We start from the raw sequence: 19,492 nt of genomic DNA, 5'->3' as shown, positions 1-19,492 counted from the left end.
AAGCCTCATTTAGCGGTAAAAACTGATTCGGTTTTAACCAGGTCTCGCAAAGACCAATCATGTTAAGATTATGGTCTCTAATAAGGTCATTAACTAACAAGGCTTTCGATGAAAGCGATCTAATATTTAAAAAACCGAGTTTCAGTAAAATAGGTCTATCTAACTTATTCCGCGCAACAGGACTCCTGGTCATAATATTAAGGAGATTGCCTTGCCTAGGTCCCGGATTGTACCTCGAGCGACTATAAACGCGGCGAGAAATTCTGACGGTCGGAATCCGATAGTTATTTACCAGCTTTCGAGTGCTATTATTTTGAGAGAACGGCTCGTCGTCGATAAAACCGACCAATGAGGAATGCTTAAACCCATCATGTATTGCCACCTCAGTAGAAATTACATCAGTATGAGATGTAACAGCGTATGGTGTGTAGCGCTCAGATCTAGAAGAAAAGCTATGTGTGTTGTCTAAGTCTAGCATAGCGCTAGTTAGCTCTAGCCTTACAGACTCCATACCCTTCCTTACAGGCTCACTATTCGCCTGCAACCCGACCTGCTCTAATATGAAAAGTCATGGAAGGCTCAAACAATAATCTATGTTTCTAGAAAGAGTGATGGCGCCTTCCCAGTTAGGGTGAAGGCCGTCCATCCTCAGCAGGTCGGGTCGGCCCCAGAAAGAAGGCCAGTTATCTATAAACTGCAGTCCCTGCTCACTACAAAAACTAGCCAGCCACTTATTTAGCGAGAATAATCTACTAAACCTCTCATCATTGCCTCTCGCAGGCAAGGGGGCCAGAGACAATTACTTGATGCTGACTCATCTTTCTGGCGAGATCACAAGTCCTTGCTATGTTTTTCTTTGTGATCTCTGATTGCTTCATCCTAGTGTCATTGGAGCCAACGTGTATCACTATATCTGAATAACTAGCGTTGTTTGCACTGCGCTGGTGTCTCGGTGTCATACGCGCTAGCTCCATAAGATTAGCTTCTATGTCGGGTGCTCTGGCCCCAGGAATACACATTACTGTGGCTGGATTTTCAAGCTTAATGTTGCGGGTAATGGAGTCACCTATCACTAAGGTGCGGGAGCCATGAGACCGAGGTGGAATGGAACTGCTATGTGTCTTAACAGGCTCACCGCGATTAGCAAGCCGTTTACGGCCAATGCTAACCAGACTAGCAGGTTGGCTACAACCCGTGCTAACAGTCGTGTCCGCCACGTTTACGCTTACCACATTACTCTGCTCTAGCTGGCGGACACGTCCCTCTAGCAGGGAGAGTCTTTCCATGAGAATGGTGTAAGTGTTGCATGTGGTGGTGCACGAAACCATAGTTGCGTTTACTCGCCCGGTGGATAAAAGCGGAGGAAAAGATGTCGCGCCGAAAGTGACGTCCTGTCGCGCCGAAAGTGTACTATTTCAATACTTTTAACACTGCAGCATATTTTATCATTGCAGTACTTTTACCATTACAGTACTTTTATCACTGTAGTATTTTCTATCATTGCAGTATTTTCAATCATTCAGTAGTTTTTATCATTACAATGTTTCCCCCTCTGTATAATGGACAGGCATTAGGAGTGTTTCCTTACACTAGTAAAGGATAATGTAAATGGCAGTCAATTTAAAACTGAACAAAGGTTAGACGGCTCGGAGTCACTTTTGTGATCCTGGCATGGAAGTCCATTGTTTCAGAGGGGTCTCGTTCACACCTCCTGTGGTGCAGCTGTGATCTAATCTTCCTGCATTCCTCTCCTGAATGTCTGGTCATTAGCATGGTCTAAACTTCAGTTACACTTAAAGGATTTCATACTTTTGACTATTAAAGGAATATAAGAGTTTGAGCTTAACATAGTTCATTAGGTGTTGGTGCATCCAATGTATGAAAATGTGATATTGTAAAATGCTGAGAGTGTGACTGGTGGCGAGAAACTGGTTGCGGGGGTTGTGCAAGAATGGAATGTTTTAGAAACCGAAGGTGCTGAGCGAGACGAGATGACTCCGGGAAGGAGCGGCCATCGGGGGAATCGCACGCAGGAGGAGCCACGGGATTCGGCGGGAGGAGAAAGACCAATGAGAGCGAGCTAAAGTTAACTGCAATACACATAGCCAATAGAATCATGCCAGGATGCCTTTGTCTGTGCCATTTTTGCATGTTGTATAGTATGAATCAGGACTGGGCAACTCGGGGGTAGAACACATTCGCTGGTGGTATGAGAGGTGTAGAGCTGTATTGAGAGGGACCCAAACTCAAGTTGTAGATTTGTGTGTTAGGAATAAATCCACTCGTGTGTGAAAATGCCGGCTTCCTGATACCTTTCTATTGCAGAACGAGCGCGCATATTGTTGGATGTGTGAGAGTTGGGTAAGGTCGCAAATTGGAGTCAGATTACTTATTTGAGTTTACATTGGGTTAAAGTTAAATTCTAACATTGATATAAAGATAAATTCCAACAATTTATGGTGACCCCGACGTGATGCATGAGAGGTAATAGAAGTCTGGGACTTCAAAGAGAGTCTGGGACTCTAAGAAAAGAAGAGAAGCCTGGGGCTCAAAGGAAGCCTGGGGCTTCAGGAAAAACCACAAGAGTCTGGGACTCGGGCCTGGGGCCCACGTCCACACCAGGTGACGACCTGATAAAGATTAAAGGATAAAGGAGCCACACTTCTGACCGGCCTTCCTCTTGGGCCCACAGTGACATAAGGTAAGCAGATCCTTTTCAAATTCTGCATATTGGCAACGCTAAATTATAAGAGGAAGGCGGAGTGGAACGGCGTTAAAATGTATAAATAAATAAGTGTAAAAGTGTGGACGATAGTAGTGTAAAATCTGGGATTTACCTACTAGAATAGTTTGGAACTATTCGTGGTTAAGATACGGTATAAAATCTGGGATTTACGTATCGGGACACGGTTTAAAATCTGGGATTTACGTGTCTGTGTGGAAGCTGTGTGAATGTGAAGGCTAAAATTGTTCTGCGTAAGAAGTGGTTGGGACACACACGAGTGGATTTCAAGATGGCGAAGGAGAGTAAGTGTGATAGTGGTCTCGGGTGTGGCACGGAGATTAAGGATAAATTCATAAAAATGAAACATAAAAAAAGAGAAGAAAAACATGAAGTAGGGATGAAATAAGAAAAGAGAAAGAAAGAAAGCTAGAGAAAAGAGAAGAAATTGTGTCAGTGTAGAGATTGGAAGTTCAATAAGAAAAGAGAAAGGAACAATTAATGTTCCATTGAAAGGAGGATGATTAAACAGGCAGTATTGAAGAAGGTGTGACTTGAACAAATGAAAAGGATAAGAATTAGGGTCTGCTGTAAGGAGGAATTGAAGAAATAAATATTTTATGTTTCATACTTTAGTTGATGGTCTTTCTATTAAGGTAACTGTAATTAGTAACTGGAATGAAATGCACAGATGGAAATGACACAAAGAAAAAGATTGGTGTTAAGAAATCATAATTGAATGAAGCTTTTGAGAGCATGAGAAAACTTTGCAAGAGCATAGGTGGTTCCTGACTTTGTAGTTTGTGATTTGATACCTTGATTGTTTGAGTGGCTTTGGTAAGGCTACAGTGAATTTGGAAAATTAAAGGAAAAAAAAAATAAGAGTGAGAAAGATTTTACAGAAGGCAATGAGTATAGGTGTAATCGTAAAATCATGAGTGTGCTCTAACAAAGAGTTAACAGCTCTTTGAAGTTAGATGCTCGTTCCCAAGTAGGGGGAGGAAGTCAGAGAAAGAGGATGAAGTGATTGAAAAAGCGGAAGAAAAGACGGAATGTCTGAGAGGCATTCATCCACAGTTGCCAGACTCGCAACAGTATGTGTTTGAGCCGCCGCCCGATCCGACGGCGCCATTAATGGGGGGGGAGCAGAATGGTTTGAGATGCAAAAGATAACGATTCACAGATGACACCAGCGACCATACAATTGATCGAACAGGCTGTGAATAATGAGAGAGAGGGTGCAAGGAGAACAGCAGGGGAGTGTGGAGACGCCCGTGCTGGCCCCGGGGGGGGGAAGCACCAGCAGGAACATGTAAACATTTCAGACACAAGAGGAAAAACAGGCATCAATGGCAGTCGTTAACTGATTGAAAAGGAAGATATGCCTTTTGGTGCTCTCGAAAGAAGGTCACAGTCTTTTTGTTTCAGAGGTGTGTCTCGGCACCCCCCTCGATGTTGCTGACGATCTAATCTTCAGGCATCTGCCTCTACTTGAGGTGTTCTAATGTGGTCGAGCATGGGTCGCACTGTGGAGCAGTTTTTTTTTACAGTGCTAGTGTAGTATGGTACGGGATAAAATATATGTATTCAACCTAACAATAAATACAAATTAGCAGGGAATTAGAACACAAGTTAAACACTGAAACATGCAGGGGATGCCTGAGGAACAGCAGGGCGGCGACAATCTTATTAAAATTTAAATTTTAAGCAAAGGGATTATGGTTTTGGGATAAGTTTTAAGTGAAGTATTCTATGGACATGTTGAAAGAAAATCTTTGGAAAGGGGAATATCTAGCCATTGGAGATTGGTTTACCAAATTTAAAGTTGGACTAAATAGTTTTGTAGATGATTTATTAACTGATGTGTATTAAATGTGACAAAGGTGGAAGACAGATGTTTTTTTTTGACTATACGACGCGGACGCTGACATGACAATTTTAGAGGATATGACATCATTCCATAAATACCAGACTGCTAACATTCGCATCTATGAGCTGTTTGATGTCACAGGTGCAGTTTCGTCAGCTGCGTCCAGGAGAGGAGAAACAACTTCACGGGGAGTGAATGGGAAAATCCAGAGACCCACAGTTGTAAATTTTGGCATACGCGGGCTAAATTAAGGCAAAATTATGGATCTGCCAGCACAAATCTCAGTGAAATCAAGGCGGACGCGCCAAGGGAGGGGTCTCTGTGTGGAATTGGAAAGTATCGTTTGGTGAATGACAGTGTGAAAGAAAAAGTGTTTGGATGCATATGTGGTTTGAGTGAATGTTTAAGGGACGGGCCTCAGGACAGAAAATTGTTTGAGGTCACCGGCAAGCCCTTACAGTACTTAGGATGCGATGGGTGGACAGGCCTGATCAACCTGAATCCCTATTGCACTCCCGAGTATTGATTTTCAAATTGTTTTTGGAGAAAGATTGGAGTAATTAAATTCAAGCATCAAGTGAATGATTGATTGACGTTATTACACAAAATTTATGCAAAACTGAAAGTTTTGGAAGGAAGATAATTTGTCTCTTCTCACTGGCAATTGCCACACCTCCAGTTATCTCCACAGGTTTGAGGTGACATGTGACCAGTGTGACCAGAAGGCCAGAGAATGCTTCAAATAGCGCCTCACCACTACCATCCCAGAGGTTCTCCTCAACAAGGAGGGAGATATAAGATATATTCACATTGGATGCGCGACTAGATAACACACACCCAGTCCAGGATAGGGCAAAATTTTCTTGGATTGTTCAGACTTTTCCATATAATACAGCACCACAGCAGTGATACTTGAAGTTAATGTCGAATTAGTGGCACTGTTTTTATGGAAAATTACTCACTTAACGCAAGGGTAAGTTGTTGTAGAGGAGATATTTCAGACAAAAATGACCCTGAAGTGGTCACAAGCACGTGTCTCATGTTGGATGTATGAAATTTTATTCTGATATTTTCCATTGTAACGTATTTCATTGTATTTAGGACTAAGACATTGTAAAACATTGTTTGGAAGAACTTATAGAATACCTCAAATTTAAGAACAAATGGGAAATAGTTGTTAAAGCAACTTTAGCTGACCATATGTGAAAAATGTTAGGAAAACAAAAGACAGGCGCAAATTTAGAGTGACAAAGCTCTTTCCGTCTCCCAGCAGGGCAGTAATCTAGTAAAGCCAGGATACTGGGTGCTTGTAAGAAGTTTGAAGATAAGACATTCGTAATTACCCAAGGGGGGATTCCATGTTAAGTGTTAGTGACAGCTCTCACAGCTGTAAAGATAGCAGAAAGGTCAACATTGGTTTATTTGACACGTTGTAAAAAGGTCACGTTGGTTGAAATCTCCTACAAAGGAGACACCAGACTAAGAGGTTTATACAGAGTTACAAGCGGGACAAAATTTATTTCAGAGGAACTATCCTCACTTGAGGCCGAGGCCAGATCTGCTGACCAGCATGATGGTCACCAGCTAAATGGGGACACCTCAGGTGAGATTGGCTGTGCCGTGCATCAGATATTTCTGGCCCGTTGGGGTCGATGTTGCTGTGTCTTTCAGGTGGGGAAAAGGGAGACAGGCCTGGTCTATGTGGCCAGGGCGAGACATGAATGGAGTGAGACTTCCGGCAGTGACCCATCCAATAATGTCGACATTACACAGCTGTTCCAGTTGGCCGTCCACAAGGGCGTGCACCTTCCAGTGGCAGACATCATGCGAAACAGTCCATCAATGAAAAAATGCTAAATCGGTCTAAGTAGAGCACATTTTGTACATAATTTTGCACAACATCAGAAAAGGAAAATATGGGAGTGGATTAAGGAGCGTTACTAAAAATTGTTGTACTTGCAGGTTAAGGAGGCCAAGAGAGATAAAAAAAACAAAAAAAAAAGGGGGGGAGCAGCGAAGGCAGCAGCCCATGGCTGCCATTGGAACTGCTCCTTCCACTTCTGCTGCTCGTAGGCAAGGTTCGGGTGACGCGGCGCCACAGCAGACCGGCTGTCCATAGCAGGGCGGTCAACGAGGTCGGGATTGCGGTAACAGAGGTAGGGGTGGTTATAGACAGGGGTTGTGAGTGGGGTGTGCTCGTGCTGCGGGGTGTGGGGTCACTGGGTGATGGGCTGTCCGTGCTGAGCCACTTTCTGGAATGTGCCATCCTCTGGTCCGGTGCCATATCTGTCGCAAGGAGCTCTCCACCAGCGCAGGGGGCGCCACCGTTACCCACCCCCAACGCACTCTTGACACCAACCCGCTGGTACCCCATTCCATGACAGGGGCCCACGGGGCTTCAGGGTTCGAGGACTGGCAGGTCCCTGCATTCCGGGGACGGTGGATGGACAAGTTTTCGATGGTGCTGGATATTAGGGCGAGCTATGAGCTCCTTCCGCATCTCCCAGTGAGCCTTGTGGACTCTCGAGATTGCCTGAGTCACTGCCCTAGACTGAACGAACACTGGAATTCGAGTGGCATTTCTGGATGGGACTGAACTTGACTGTGCACATCCTTCGGAGGGAGCATATGTCGTGCTCTCTTCCTTCCCAGTGGCTGAACTAAACTGAAACATCTGAGGGCAGCTCTGAAACCTGGTTCTTCATCCTCCCGCGGTGGGTATGCCCTGTTCCTGCTCTGGTCTGAGTGGTGTAGCAACCTCCACCCATTCAATTCACCAATTGACATTACATTGTACATGTGGTCACACATGGTTTGGTTTATCAAAATGCATTCATCTAAATTTAGGCAGGAGTAGATCTTCCATTAGGATTATATATTTGTTATGTCTACCGGCGTTGCCTCGTACGCCTGCCTTGTCCCTGAGCAGCGGAAATGGTATGAATTGTTTACTTTCACCGAGCCACAAATCACATTGAATATCGATGCACATCATCATACAAAAGATCTAGGCCCCATAGTTGTTGAATACTCCGCGTCACTATCAGAATATCATATTTTAACACCCACTACAAATTCTTCGGTTTTGGCAACATCCAAAATTTCACAAGACGGGTCACTCGGAAGAGGTAATTCGGTGTGTGTGTATTGTTTTTACTGTCTCTACACCCTCCCCAGTTGACAGAAGCAGTGTGGGCACGGCCTGGAGGTGGATTGAAGCATTCGGGAGACAATGGGAGGTGAAGACTGCAGCGGTCTTGGAGCTGTCTATGTCTTGGAGAGCACCTATCCTTCCCGTTATTATAGTTTTGGGATTTTTTATTTTAAGCATAAATGGTTACTATTTCATTTGGGTTGCTTTAAATATTTGTCAAAAAACAGTCAAAATTAGAGCGTTAGCTCGAGGCTTAAATTGTAATCTCTAAACACAGTTAGATATTTGAACTCAGTGAACTAAATTTTATTTAATTCAGGAATGATTTACCCATGTTGCGAAGTCAAATTCTAATATTGTGCCATATTAGCTGGATATCATTAGGACATTATTGCGAACCAACACTGCTGGATTGTGGTGATTATCAGCAAAACTAAATTTATACGTTGGAGAATTGTTTCTGGGGGCAATGCCTGTGAGGATGACACGGTCTAGATTATATTCGAAGAAAGCTATTGCAACAGTCTGGGAATTGAAATAGATATAATATTTGGTGAGTTTACGTTAATTAAAATATATTATTCAAGTGACTGATACAAGCTTCACAAACAAATTGAAAAAGGTGATTGAATACAATTAATTATGGTATTATTGCGATTATTTAGCATGCATTTTTTGAAGGATTGTATAACGATTGCTGGCATTATTGTAAACACTTACGGGACAGAAGGTCAAATATTTAATTTAGCAGGTTCATATTTACTAAATATGTTAAACATTAATTAAACAGAAAGCATTTATCAAATGAAAGTACGGTGCAGTTAGATACAAAAGGTTGTAAGTGGTTCTATTACACACAACTTCAACCCGCACCGGAGTTCTTTCCCCGATATGGTGAGCCTGAAGGTTGACCGCCCGGATGGGCAGGTCAAGAGAGGGGGAGATACTGACCAATTGAAACACATACAAATCAAACATAAAAATGGACACATCTGTCCTTTTTCTTATTATTTCTGAATGATAGGCTTGCTTTCTACGCTTTTAGTATGTTTGCTTATAATATATGAGACTGTTTTTTAGACAGATGGAGGGGAGACAAAAATTGTGATGTTACAGTACCACTGCAACCAGACGGTCATGTACGAGGAACGGGAGGACAGGTTGACAGACGCACAGGTGATATTGTTTCATAAAATTTGTGACCAAGACCCCGAGATTAGTATATATGCGAGATTATTCAATCACACATTTGATTTGGAGAATTTAAGGGATTGATAATAAGGTGTCCAAGCAAGATTTTACATGTTTGAAGTTGAATGGAGCAGGACACTCAATTGGACAAATACCGTGGAATTGGTGTGAAACGAATGTGTCTCTTCCAGCAGGACCCCCGCTTTCCCGTGCAGACGTCTGGTTGTGTTATGGTGGGAAATTTCTATACGACAGGCTGCCGACCAATGCCTCTGGCAGGTGTGCCCTGGTGACTTTAATTATGCCGGTGAGTGTGACACCTGTAGATTTGGACTAGTTAAATTGGGATCAATTAAATCAGGTCATCCCGATGTCCGGTTTGGTTAGACAAAAAGAGGTTACAACAGGGGGACCTCACTTACATCGATGCAATAAGCGTGCCAAGAGGGGTCCCGGACGAATACAAATTGGCAGACCAAATCGCATCAGGGTTTGAGAGGGTGATCCCAAACAAAAATGTGGATTGGATAAATTATGTTCATTATAACGTTCAGAGATTGAGTAATTTTACTACAGAAGATTTAGAGGCAGTACATGAACAATTGTCAGAAAACTTTATGACGTTTCAAAATAGGATTGCTTTAGATATGTTATTGGCTGAAAAACAAGGAGTGTGCGGGACATTTCGGGATCAATGTTGTAGTTTCATACCAAACAACACGACACCAGATGGGCGTCTCACCAAGGCATTGGAAGGTTTGCAAACTTTGAACAAAAAGATGAAAGAACATTCAGGTGTAGATTCGGAAATGTGGACAGGATGGTTGAATGTCTTTGGTAAATGGAAAGGTCTGATTAGCTCTATATTAATCTCAGTGGCAGTATTTACAGCTATTATGGTGCTTTGCGGATGTTGTTGTATACCTTGTATCAGATCTCTTACAGTTAAAACCCTCGAGCGCACCTTGGGCCCGCTGCCACAGAGTGGCAAGTACATGATCCCCCTGTCGGACCCAGAGCCGGTTCCTCTGGCAACCAGAAGGTCCATGGGGTCCAGCGGAGTAAGTGGTAATGGCCTCAGTTGTCTGAGGCCATGAGAGGGAATAAAATTTTAAATATTCTACATTTTTTATTTTTTACTGTTTTTATTATTTTTCTATTACAACTTGTATATATTATTCTACATTTTTTATTTTTTACAGTTTTTATGATTATTTTTCTATTATTTTTGCGGGGGTGATGGCCTCAGTTCACTGAGGCCATGAGAGGGATTAAAGGATTTTATACATTTGACTATAAAGGATTTAATACGATTGACTACAAGTTACATGTATTTCGTTTAATGCAATAAAGATATTTGCTGATTGTGCTTTGATTCGATGTGCAGTGGAAGGTCAGGGCAGGCTGTGTGTAATGCGTAGGTGGCAGATATGTTTTGTACAGGACGAGCCGCACTTCTGATAACGGGGGTACTGACGCAGGCCTCCCGCCATCAAGGCGCTGCTGTGTGAGATTGGACGAGCCGACACGTCATCCTGCGGGCAGAAGACATCCACTAAGAGAAAGCTAAAGTTAACTGCAGATGACACATAGCCAATAGTAGAATAGTAGGTTATCTTTGTTTTGTTTGCTGAAATGTATAATTGATCCTGGGCAACTCGGGGGGGGGGGTCGTCCTCTGTTGGGTACAGGGACGCGCAGAGCTGTAATGGTAGGGACCCGAGCCCCAGATTTGTATTAGATCTCCTGTTAGGAATAAATCCGCTCCCGTGTGAAGTTGCCGGCTTCCTGGTCATCTTTCTCTCAAAAACGAGCGCGCATAATTGTTGGATGAATGTAGGTCGTGTTTGGTTAACCATTAATGGAGTCAGATAATTAATTCAAACTTTTGGTACATTTAAAGTGAAAAACCCAACAAACTCTACACCTCTCTTGCCACCAGCGAATGTGTTCTACCTCCGAGTTGCCCAGTAATGATTCATACTATACAACATGCAAAATGGCACAGACAAAGGCATCCTGGCATGATTCTATTGGCTATATGTATCCTGCAGTTAACTTTAGCTTGCTCTCATTGGTCTTTCTCCCCCGCCGAATCCCGTGGCGACTCCTCCTGCTTGTGCGATCCCCCGATGGCCGCTCCTTCAGCCGATGCTCCCGGAGTCATCTCGTCTCGCTCAGCACCATCTGCTTCTAAAACATTCCATTCCTGCACAACCCCCGCAACCAGTTTCGCTCCACCAATCACACTCTCAGCATTTTACAATATCACATTTTCATACACTGGATGCACCAACATCTAATGAACTATGTTAAGCTCAAACTCTTATATTCCTTTAATAGTCAATAGAATTCTTTAAGTGTAACCGAAGTTTAGACCATGCTAATGACAAGGCCCTCAGGAGAGGAATGCAGGAAGATTGGATCACAGCTGCACCACAGGAGGTGTGAACGAGACCCCTCTGAAACAATGGACTTCCATGCCAGGATCACAAAAGTGGCTCCTAGCAGTCCACCCTTTGTTCTGTTTCAGGTTGACTGCCATTTACATTATCCTTTAATATACATGTGCCCATACACACGCACACATGCACACCGACAAGATTCCAGAGCAATGCCAGCTGGAGAGACGGAGAGACTGCCCGCCGGAGAAGGCCAGCCTTGGCGTGCCAGTCTTGGGGACCAGACGGGAATCAACTATCCAGACTAACCTGGGGAGGACCTTCCCTTGGACGTTGACCCGTGCCGTGGGAGGGAGCGAGGACGACCGATTCAACCGATTCAACCTACATTACTCTTGACATAAAAAACTCCTCTAAAAACTGAAGCTGGGCTGAAAGATGGTGCACATTTTTTGACTGTGCTCACCCGAGTGCAGTTTCTCGTGAGATTAAGAAAAAGCCACCCAGATATCTGTCTTTGTACTATTTCCTGAACTCCAGAAATGGAAGAAACTAAATATCGGAACTCTAATCAGTTGTTGAGTCTTTATTTGACCCTTTTCTTCTTGAGTACAAAAACCGAACACGCATTGGCGTACGTTTGGCTTTTAAAAGTTGATTTACTAAATACTTCTCATTTCCACGGTGACTCAACTCCAACAATACTAAAGCTGTTGCTTTATGTTATTCATATAGAATTTTTGTTTAAAATCCCCCTGGCTCTTCTTTTTGTCTTTTCTATATTATGTACGTATTAATAACTGTGTTTGTTAATGTTAATAAAGTTTTCGGCAAAAAACGTATTAGTAAATATTTATCATGTCACTGATGGTGGAGTGGTACACTCGCCTGAGTTGTGTGCAGGCAACGTGGGTTCAGTTCCCACTCAGTGACGGTGTCTATGTCTGCCCTGTGACTGGCTGGCGACCAGTTCAGGGTGTTGTGCGCCTTTCGCCCGAAGTCAGCTGGAATTGGCTCCAGCACCCTCCCGCCACCCTGTACAGGATAAGCGGTGTGGATAATGACATGAAAAATATTTGTCATCTCATCAATATTTGTACAATAGAGTACTGAGTTTCGAGATCCTCACGATAATAGTTCTCGAAACTATATTTCTTATCAATGTAGGTTAGTTAAGGGATATTTTATTGACAATCTAATCTCAATATACAAAGACAGAAAAAAAATTGGTGGTGGGGGGGCGCGAATCTTTTTCTTCTTGGTAGGGGCGGGCGTGAAATAATTGAGAAGCACTGCTAGTATATGCAGACATTATATCCATACAATCTTGCAGCCCGATTGAACCACAGCATTGTTGCTTCGTTCCGTAGGAGAAACGTAACCTTCCCACTGCTGTTCCAGCAGCGGCTTCTCCGGGCATAGGGACGAAGTGACGTCGGAGCTGACTCGCTTTTGTGGCGTTATTTTAATTATTTTGTTACATTTTTTTATCAACCGAATTAAAATATTACATAGAATATATATTAAAAGAGAACAGCCAGGTGTTAAAACAAACACAGAGGCAAAGAAATATATTTGAAAAATACGTGCTTACAGCATGACGTCATTAGCAAGCGCGCAGCTTCCGAAGGACCTCGACCACATCCACCGACCGGTCCACACCGGAACAAAAACACCCACCGCTAAATTCTTCTGATTTAGTGTGGAACTGACTGTAATTTTCTCAAAGGATGTCCAGTGCTACTCTAAAGGACTACGACATAATTCATTAAGTCTTTGTGTCCCGATAACCTCATCTTCGCGCGTTGATGCTTTTCGGCGTAGTTAGCTTAGCTTGTTAGCTAGCTAGCCGCTAACGAAAAGAGGCACATGACTCATCGCCAAGCAGAGATCGAGTGCGGATTTTTTGGAATTATCATTTGAAAATGTGTGAAATAACGACACCCAAGTACAAAGAGGAACTTTGTGGAATAAAAGAAGAGAACGAGCAACATCATCAACTGCTGGACGAAGTTTGCAACCAGCCTCGTGTTGTGCCACTCAAAGCAGGTTTGTACACGTCTTACTCTCATTTGCTTTGTTTCGAACGACTTTCTTTCATTAGAAATATGCATCACAACATTAAGTTGTTTGGGGAAATCGTTCAAGGTTATTGCCGTTTTATTTTTAAATATTGCCTTTTACTTGCAGGTCTGCTGAGCAATTTTTTATGTCAAATGTAATCAGTGCAGAAAATATATGCCAAAGAATAACCAATAGTGAGGGGTGAACTCCATGTTTTTCCCAGGATAAAATTTGAACTCGTTTAACATTTTACATTTTCTGGTTTTTATATCTTGTTCAAGCAATTCCTTACGGAAGGAATTCTGCCCGACTCTAAAAAATGTGCACACTGCGGCGAAAACATCAATGGCGGTTGATCAATTTTAGTGGATAAATTAAATAAATATTACGTTTTTAAAAAAAAATCAAGTACATATTGGTCTTATTTATTTATTAACTTTGTACTGGCTTCGTCGAATGAGAGTCAATGAACCTCGGGTGGCTCTGCACTGTTTTGTGCACGTGTGCATAGTTTCACTTCATCCAAACATTTAAAATACATTTAATGCATCCATCCAGGGTTGCACGGATCTCATCAGTGAACAAGCGCATGCTGCAAGGAATGCATCTGCATCTTTGGCTTACTATGGGCTTAAAAAGGGAGAACGTCAAAACCCCCTTTTCTACCAACAAGTCCAGGAACATTTAGTTCCTGGTAATAAAGTTCCTGTGGCCCAGGTGGTTTGCATCTCATAGTTCCTGGTAATTTATCCAAATGACATTGATGATGTATCAGTGGGAGGTTTTGTATTCCTTTGTTACTCATTCCTGACACCCTTTGGCAGTTAAGCATCATTGCAGTTCCAAAATAATTTAGTGAACTCTTAAAATATTATGGTGTATCTTAGTCTAATTTGAATATGTATTGGATAACTTTAATATAAACAGTCATTATTCAAATATGTCAACATGAAAGTCAGAGTGAAAGTGTTGTTGCTTAATGCTTATGTGAAGGGATTTTGTCTCTTCAAACATAATTTTGTTTTAAATTTGATTGCGAAACAGAAATTTTATTTAAAAAAAGGAAAAAGGGGAATGTCGGAATGTACTAGCAGGATAAATGTCATTTTGGGTAATAAAAAAAAACAAACAAACGTAAATCATGCAATAAATAGCCACTCTGATTCCAGGGCCCCTTTAATTCTTTTACGGATCCAGATTATAATGGAAGCAAAAAGTACCCACGATGAAACTATCTCTAAATGCAAAATGAAATACTTGAAAACATATTTCACTTGAAGGATTCCTATTCTATCAATGACATTATGTTGCGATGGCCCCCAGTGGTCTGCATCAATATGTTAGGGTCCCACAACAGGTGTTCCATCAGACGCACACAATAGCCTGTGTGTGCTAACTTCAGCTCGCTTCCAGAAACGTCTGTGACTATGTCAGGAATGAAATAGGGCATCAGCCGCAACGTGCTTCCTTTTTAAATGCTCGTTTATCACTGTTGTGCTGCTAAAAGGAGGTTTACATCGTCTGACGTAATTTTGTGAAATGCCCCCATAGTCCGGTCCAAGTTGGAGTCGCACGCATTGCTCCGTATGCGGCAGGCACAAGTCAAGGTAGCACAGTAGAAACAATATAAGACAAAGTCACCGCATGAGCTTTGACTTGACCAAACCAAATGTGTGTTTGTCTTTTTGTGTCCGACAGACGTCAGTGAATACAATCTCTGTTCTGTGAAAGAGGAGCCAGACTTGACTCACATCAAAAAGGAGGAGGAGGAGGAGGAGATCAACAAGTCACCAGTGAACGGTGTCCCAATCAAGACTGAAGATGAAAACAAGGATGAGAGTGAGGACAACAGAGGGGCGGAGCCTCCAAGCAGCATCTCAAGTAGTCACGTGACAACAGAAGGTGATGAAGACCAATGGGGACCATCACAAGTACATAATGAGGACACATTATCAGATGCTCATCACGATGATGATACTTATGATGATGATGAAAATGATGATGATGATGATGGGCAAGCCAAAGGTGAAAGGGCATGTCACACAGACTCATTAACTTCAAAGTTGTCTTTAAAAGGGCACACAAAAACACACACTGGAGAAAAACCCTTTTCCTGCTCAGTTTGTGGCAAGAGTTTCTCTCAAAAGGCACAATTAACAAGGCACACAAGAACACACACTCGAGAAAAACATTTTTCCTGCTTAGTTTGTGGCAAGAGTTTCTCTCATAAGATAAGTTTAACAAAACACACAACAACACACAGTGGTGAAAAACCTTTTTCCTGCTCAGTTTGTGGAAAATGCTTCTCAAGAAAGACATATTTAACAGAACACACAAGAACACACAGTGCTGAAAAACCTTTTTCCTGCTCAGTTTGTGGCCAAAGCTTCCTGTATAAGTCAACTTTAACAAGACACACAAGAACACACAGTGGTGAAAAACCTTTTTCCTGCTCAGTTTGTGGCAAGAGTTTCTCTCAAAAGCAAGATTTAACTAAACATAGAAGAATACACACTGGAGAAAAACCCTTTTCCTGCTCCGTTTGTGGCAGAAGCTTCTTTGATAAGTCAACTTTAACAAAACATAGAAGAACACACAGTGGTGAAAAACCTTTTTCCTGCTCAGTTTGTGGCAAAAGCTTCTCTCAAAAGGCACAATTAACAAGGCACACAAGAACACACACTGGAGAAAAACCTTTTTCCTGCTCAGTTTGTGGCAAGAGTTTCTCTCATAAGATAAGTTTAACAAAACACACAACAACACACAGTGGTGAAAAACCGTTTTCCTGCTCATTTTGTGGAAAATGCTTCTCAAGAAAGACATATTTAACAGAACACACAAGAACACACAGTGGTGAAAAACCTTTTCCCTGCTCAGTTTGTGGCCAAAGCTTCCTGAATAAGTCAACTTTAACAAGACACACAAGAACACACAGTGGTGAAAAACCTTTTTCCTGCTCAGTTTGTGGCCAAAGCTTCCTGAATAAGTCAACTTTAACAAGACACACAAGAACACACAGTGGAGAAAAACCCTTTTCCTGCTCAGTTTGTGGCAAAAGCTTCTCTGTAAAGTCAAATTTAGGAATCCACACAAGAACGCACAGTGGAGACAAGCCATTCAGTTGCAGCGTTTGTGCTAAAAAATTCTCCACTAAACGGAGTGCTAAGAGACACGATTGTGCTGGTGAGAATAGCAGCGATCCTTGAAGCTTAAAAAAAGAAAACAAAAAACTGAAGGAACTGACTCTTTGTGGTAAGATGTAAATGTGATTTTGAATGAAATATGATAAATTTAGTTTTGCATAGCTCTTTTATTGACACTAAGCCAATGTGATCATTGCCAGAAGAACCATTGTGTCTGAGTGATGATTTTTTTTTTTGTGTGTTACTTCAAACATGTAAATAAAATTAATTGCTTTTGCCTGGAATAACATTTGTTAACGTTATGCTTTTCAGTTGTCTTTTTAATCGTACTTAATGGAAAAGGTGTGAGAAGAAACTGCTTATGAAATCGGTACCTTCCACAGTCATCAATAAAATCACTTGTTCCACTTGCTCAACTGGCCTTCATTACGCAGTGTGAAAAGGTGAAAAACTAAACTAGAAGTTGAACTATGAAAAGAACCAGAAAGAGAAACGCAAATTGGCTCAGTTTCTCTCAAAGGTTTTGGTATGTCAGGAGTTGGCAACATGATGGCGACTGGAGTCAGCGCTGGTTTTCTCGGTGTGTTTGGCTGGGTCGTATAGGCATGGTCCATTGAACAAAACTCAAAGTCTTCAAATATCCCCTCACATACATTTAATATTTCACTTTCTGAATAAAAGAGATAGAAAATAGGCCTGAGCATTGTTTATGGTGGTGGCAATTCTCTCGCCAGGTCAGTGACCTTCCAGGGTATGAGAGTATTTTAAGGTGGTCACTAGTAGACTGGTCGTATCAACGGGGAGACGCATCTGCTCTCCCTCTGGGGGACTTTTGGAGGGAAATCCCAAAGACTAGCGTGATGGGAATGCATATGCGTCACGTCAAGTCAATTTTATTTGTATAGCCCTTAATCAGAGACAGTCTCAAAGGGCTTTACATAACCACAATCGACATCCACTGATATTAACCCCCAGGAGGGCAAGGAAAAACTCCAAAAACCTCAGTAGGGGAAAAGTGAGAAACCTAGAGAAGGGACCACAGATGGGGGAATCGCCCTTCCAGGCTGCAATGGATGCCAACTGGGCAACATTTGACACATAAAATGATGCTATACAATGTTAGATGAAATAATCTGAGAGTCAATCAAAAGAAGTGCTGCAGGAAGATGACTTCAGTGGAGTGGGTCCTCATCCAGGGCCGTAATATCCATGGCAGCATATCCGAAGATGAGCCTTCAATCTTGTACCGGTCAGTTGGTGTAAATTCAGTACAGCCACTTCCAAGTGAATCGCCATCACCTAATTCGGGGAATTGGGAACAGAAAAGAAAGAACAGAAATAGCAAACAGGCCAACAAGTAGTTCAACGAAGTTCTGAAATATAAGGAAATCAGATGAGGCGCTGCATGAAGACGACTTCGGCAGAGCAGGTCCCTCCCCGGTTGGTCAGTGCCGTAATCTTCATTGCAGGTCACCATCACCTAATTCCCAAGCAGGGGAAGAGAGGGCAGAAAAGAGAAGAAGCGGCAGTAAACAGGCCAACAAATAATTAAATTAGATGCTAAAGTATATAAATAAATTGATCAAATGTCGCGCTGCAGGAAGATGACATCACTGGAACAGGTGCATGCCCAGTTGGTCAATGCCTTAAACTTCCTAGTGGGTCACCGTCACCTAATCCCCCAGCCGGGGGAAAAGGGGGCAGAAAAGAAAACAAAAGAAAAAAAAAGCGGCAGTAAACAGGCCAACAAATATTTCAGCTAAATGCACAAGAGTATAAATGCGTCTTTAATAGTGTTTTGAACATTTCTATTGAGGTGGCGCCTCTAATATCTGAGGGAAGTGCATTCCAAAGCATTGGTGCCCGAATAGAGAACGCTCTAGAACCTGCGGACTTCTTTTTGGCTCGCGGGATCACTAAAAGACCAGCATTTTGTGAGCGAAGGTTTCGGGACGGAACATATGGTACCACGAGGTCAACGAGATAAGAAGGTGCTAAGCCGTGCAATATTTTAAAAGTAAGTAGCAGAACTTTAAAATCACATCTCAAGTGGACCGGAAGCCAATGCAAATTGGCTAATATCGGGGTAATATGATCAAACTTTCTCGTCTTAGTTAAGAGTCTAGCTGCTGCATTTTGAACTAACTGCAGACTTTTAATACTCGACATGGGGAGACCCGAGAGCAAAACGTTACAATAGTCGAGGCGAGACGTAACAAACGCATGGATTAAGATTTCCGCGTCACACGTTGATAGAATTGGGCGAATTTTAGCAATGTTACGCAGATGAAAAAACGCAGTTCGAGTAATATTTTTAATGTGCATTTGAAAAGACATAGTTGCGTCAAATATAACACCGAGATTTTTTGTTGAATCCTTTTGGATAATATTACATTTATCGATATTCAGAGTGGTGTCTTTGAAAAGGTACCGATGACGCGCTGGTCCAATGATGAGCATCTCGGTTTTATCTGAGTTAAGACGCAAAAAATTGAAAGACATCCATTGTTTAATTTCGGCAAGGCACGCCTCTAATTTATAGCAGTCGCGCGGATTCGTTATATCCAACGGCATGTATAATTGCGTATCATCAGCATAACAGTGAAAACTAATGTTATATTTCCGTATAATATCACCAAACATTTCCAAACGACAGATGTCGAATTTCTTTTCGGGACAAGCGAGTCAGGAACAATTTCAACGAACACTACGTCGTCTTCAGCCGTGTCAGCTGCTTCTGGATTTGAATCGACAGCTACGACCGCGTCGTCAGTTTTCTTTCTTGTTCAGCTGGGTGGAGTCACATGACTACAGCCGCTCAAGCCGTCTTTCAGGGGCATGAACATAGCTGCAGACTAAAAGGACTTCTTTTTTTTTTAAAACACCGAATTAACTGACATGGGCAAAATGATTTTATTAAATTTCGATCACGGTAAATTTTCGGTT

General features: G+C 42.3%; 1 protein-coding gene and 1 long non-coding RNA gene across 2 annotated transcripts; both read left to right on the top strand.

Annotated features, from left to right (window-relative positions):
• The first annotated feature begins 11,169 nt into the window (after window positions 1-11,169).
• LOC148342205 (uncharacterized) lies at window positions 11,170-11,910 on the top strand. Its single transcript, XR_015841560.1, has 2 exons — window positions 11,170-11,382; window positions 11,471-11,910. It is a non-coding gene; the product is annotated as an uncharacterized LOC148342205 (long non-coding RNA).
• Window positions 11,911-15,047: 3,137 nt separating this feature from the next.
• Window positions 15,048-16,857, top strand: LOC148342204 (uncharacterized). Its single transcript, XM_088288096.1, has 2 exons — window positions 15,048-15,051; window positions 15,102-16,857. The coding sequence occupies exons 1-2, from the start codon at window positions 15,048-15,050 to the stop codon at window positions 16,607-16,609; spliced, it is 1,512 nt and encodes a 503-aa protein (XP_088144222.1). The 3' UTR covers window positions 16,610-16,857.
• The last annotated feature ends 2,635 nt before the right edge of the window (window positions 16,858-19,492 follow it).

This window comes from Idiotropiscis lumnitzeri, chromosome 2 (assembly GCF_059441095.1).
Source record: "Idiotropiscis lumnitzeri isolate Australia: NSW breed Sydney's pygmy pipehorse chromosome 2, RoL_Ilum_1.0, whole genome shotgun sequence".
Classification (NCBI taxonomy): domain Eukaryota; kingdom Metazoa; phylum Chordata; class Actinopteri; order Syngnathiformes; family Syngnathidae; genus Idiotropiscis; species Idiotropiscis lumnitzeri.
This window is presented reverse-complemented; position numbering and strand designations above follow the sequence as displayed.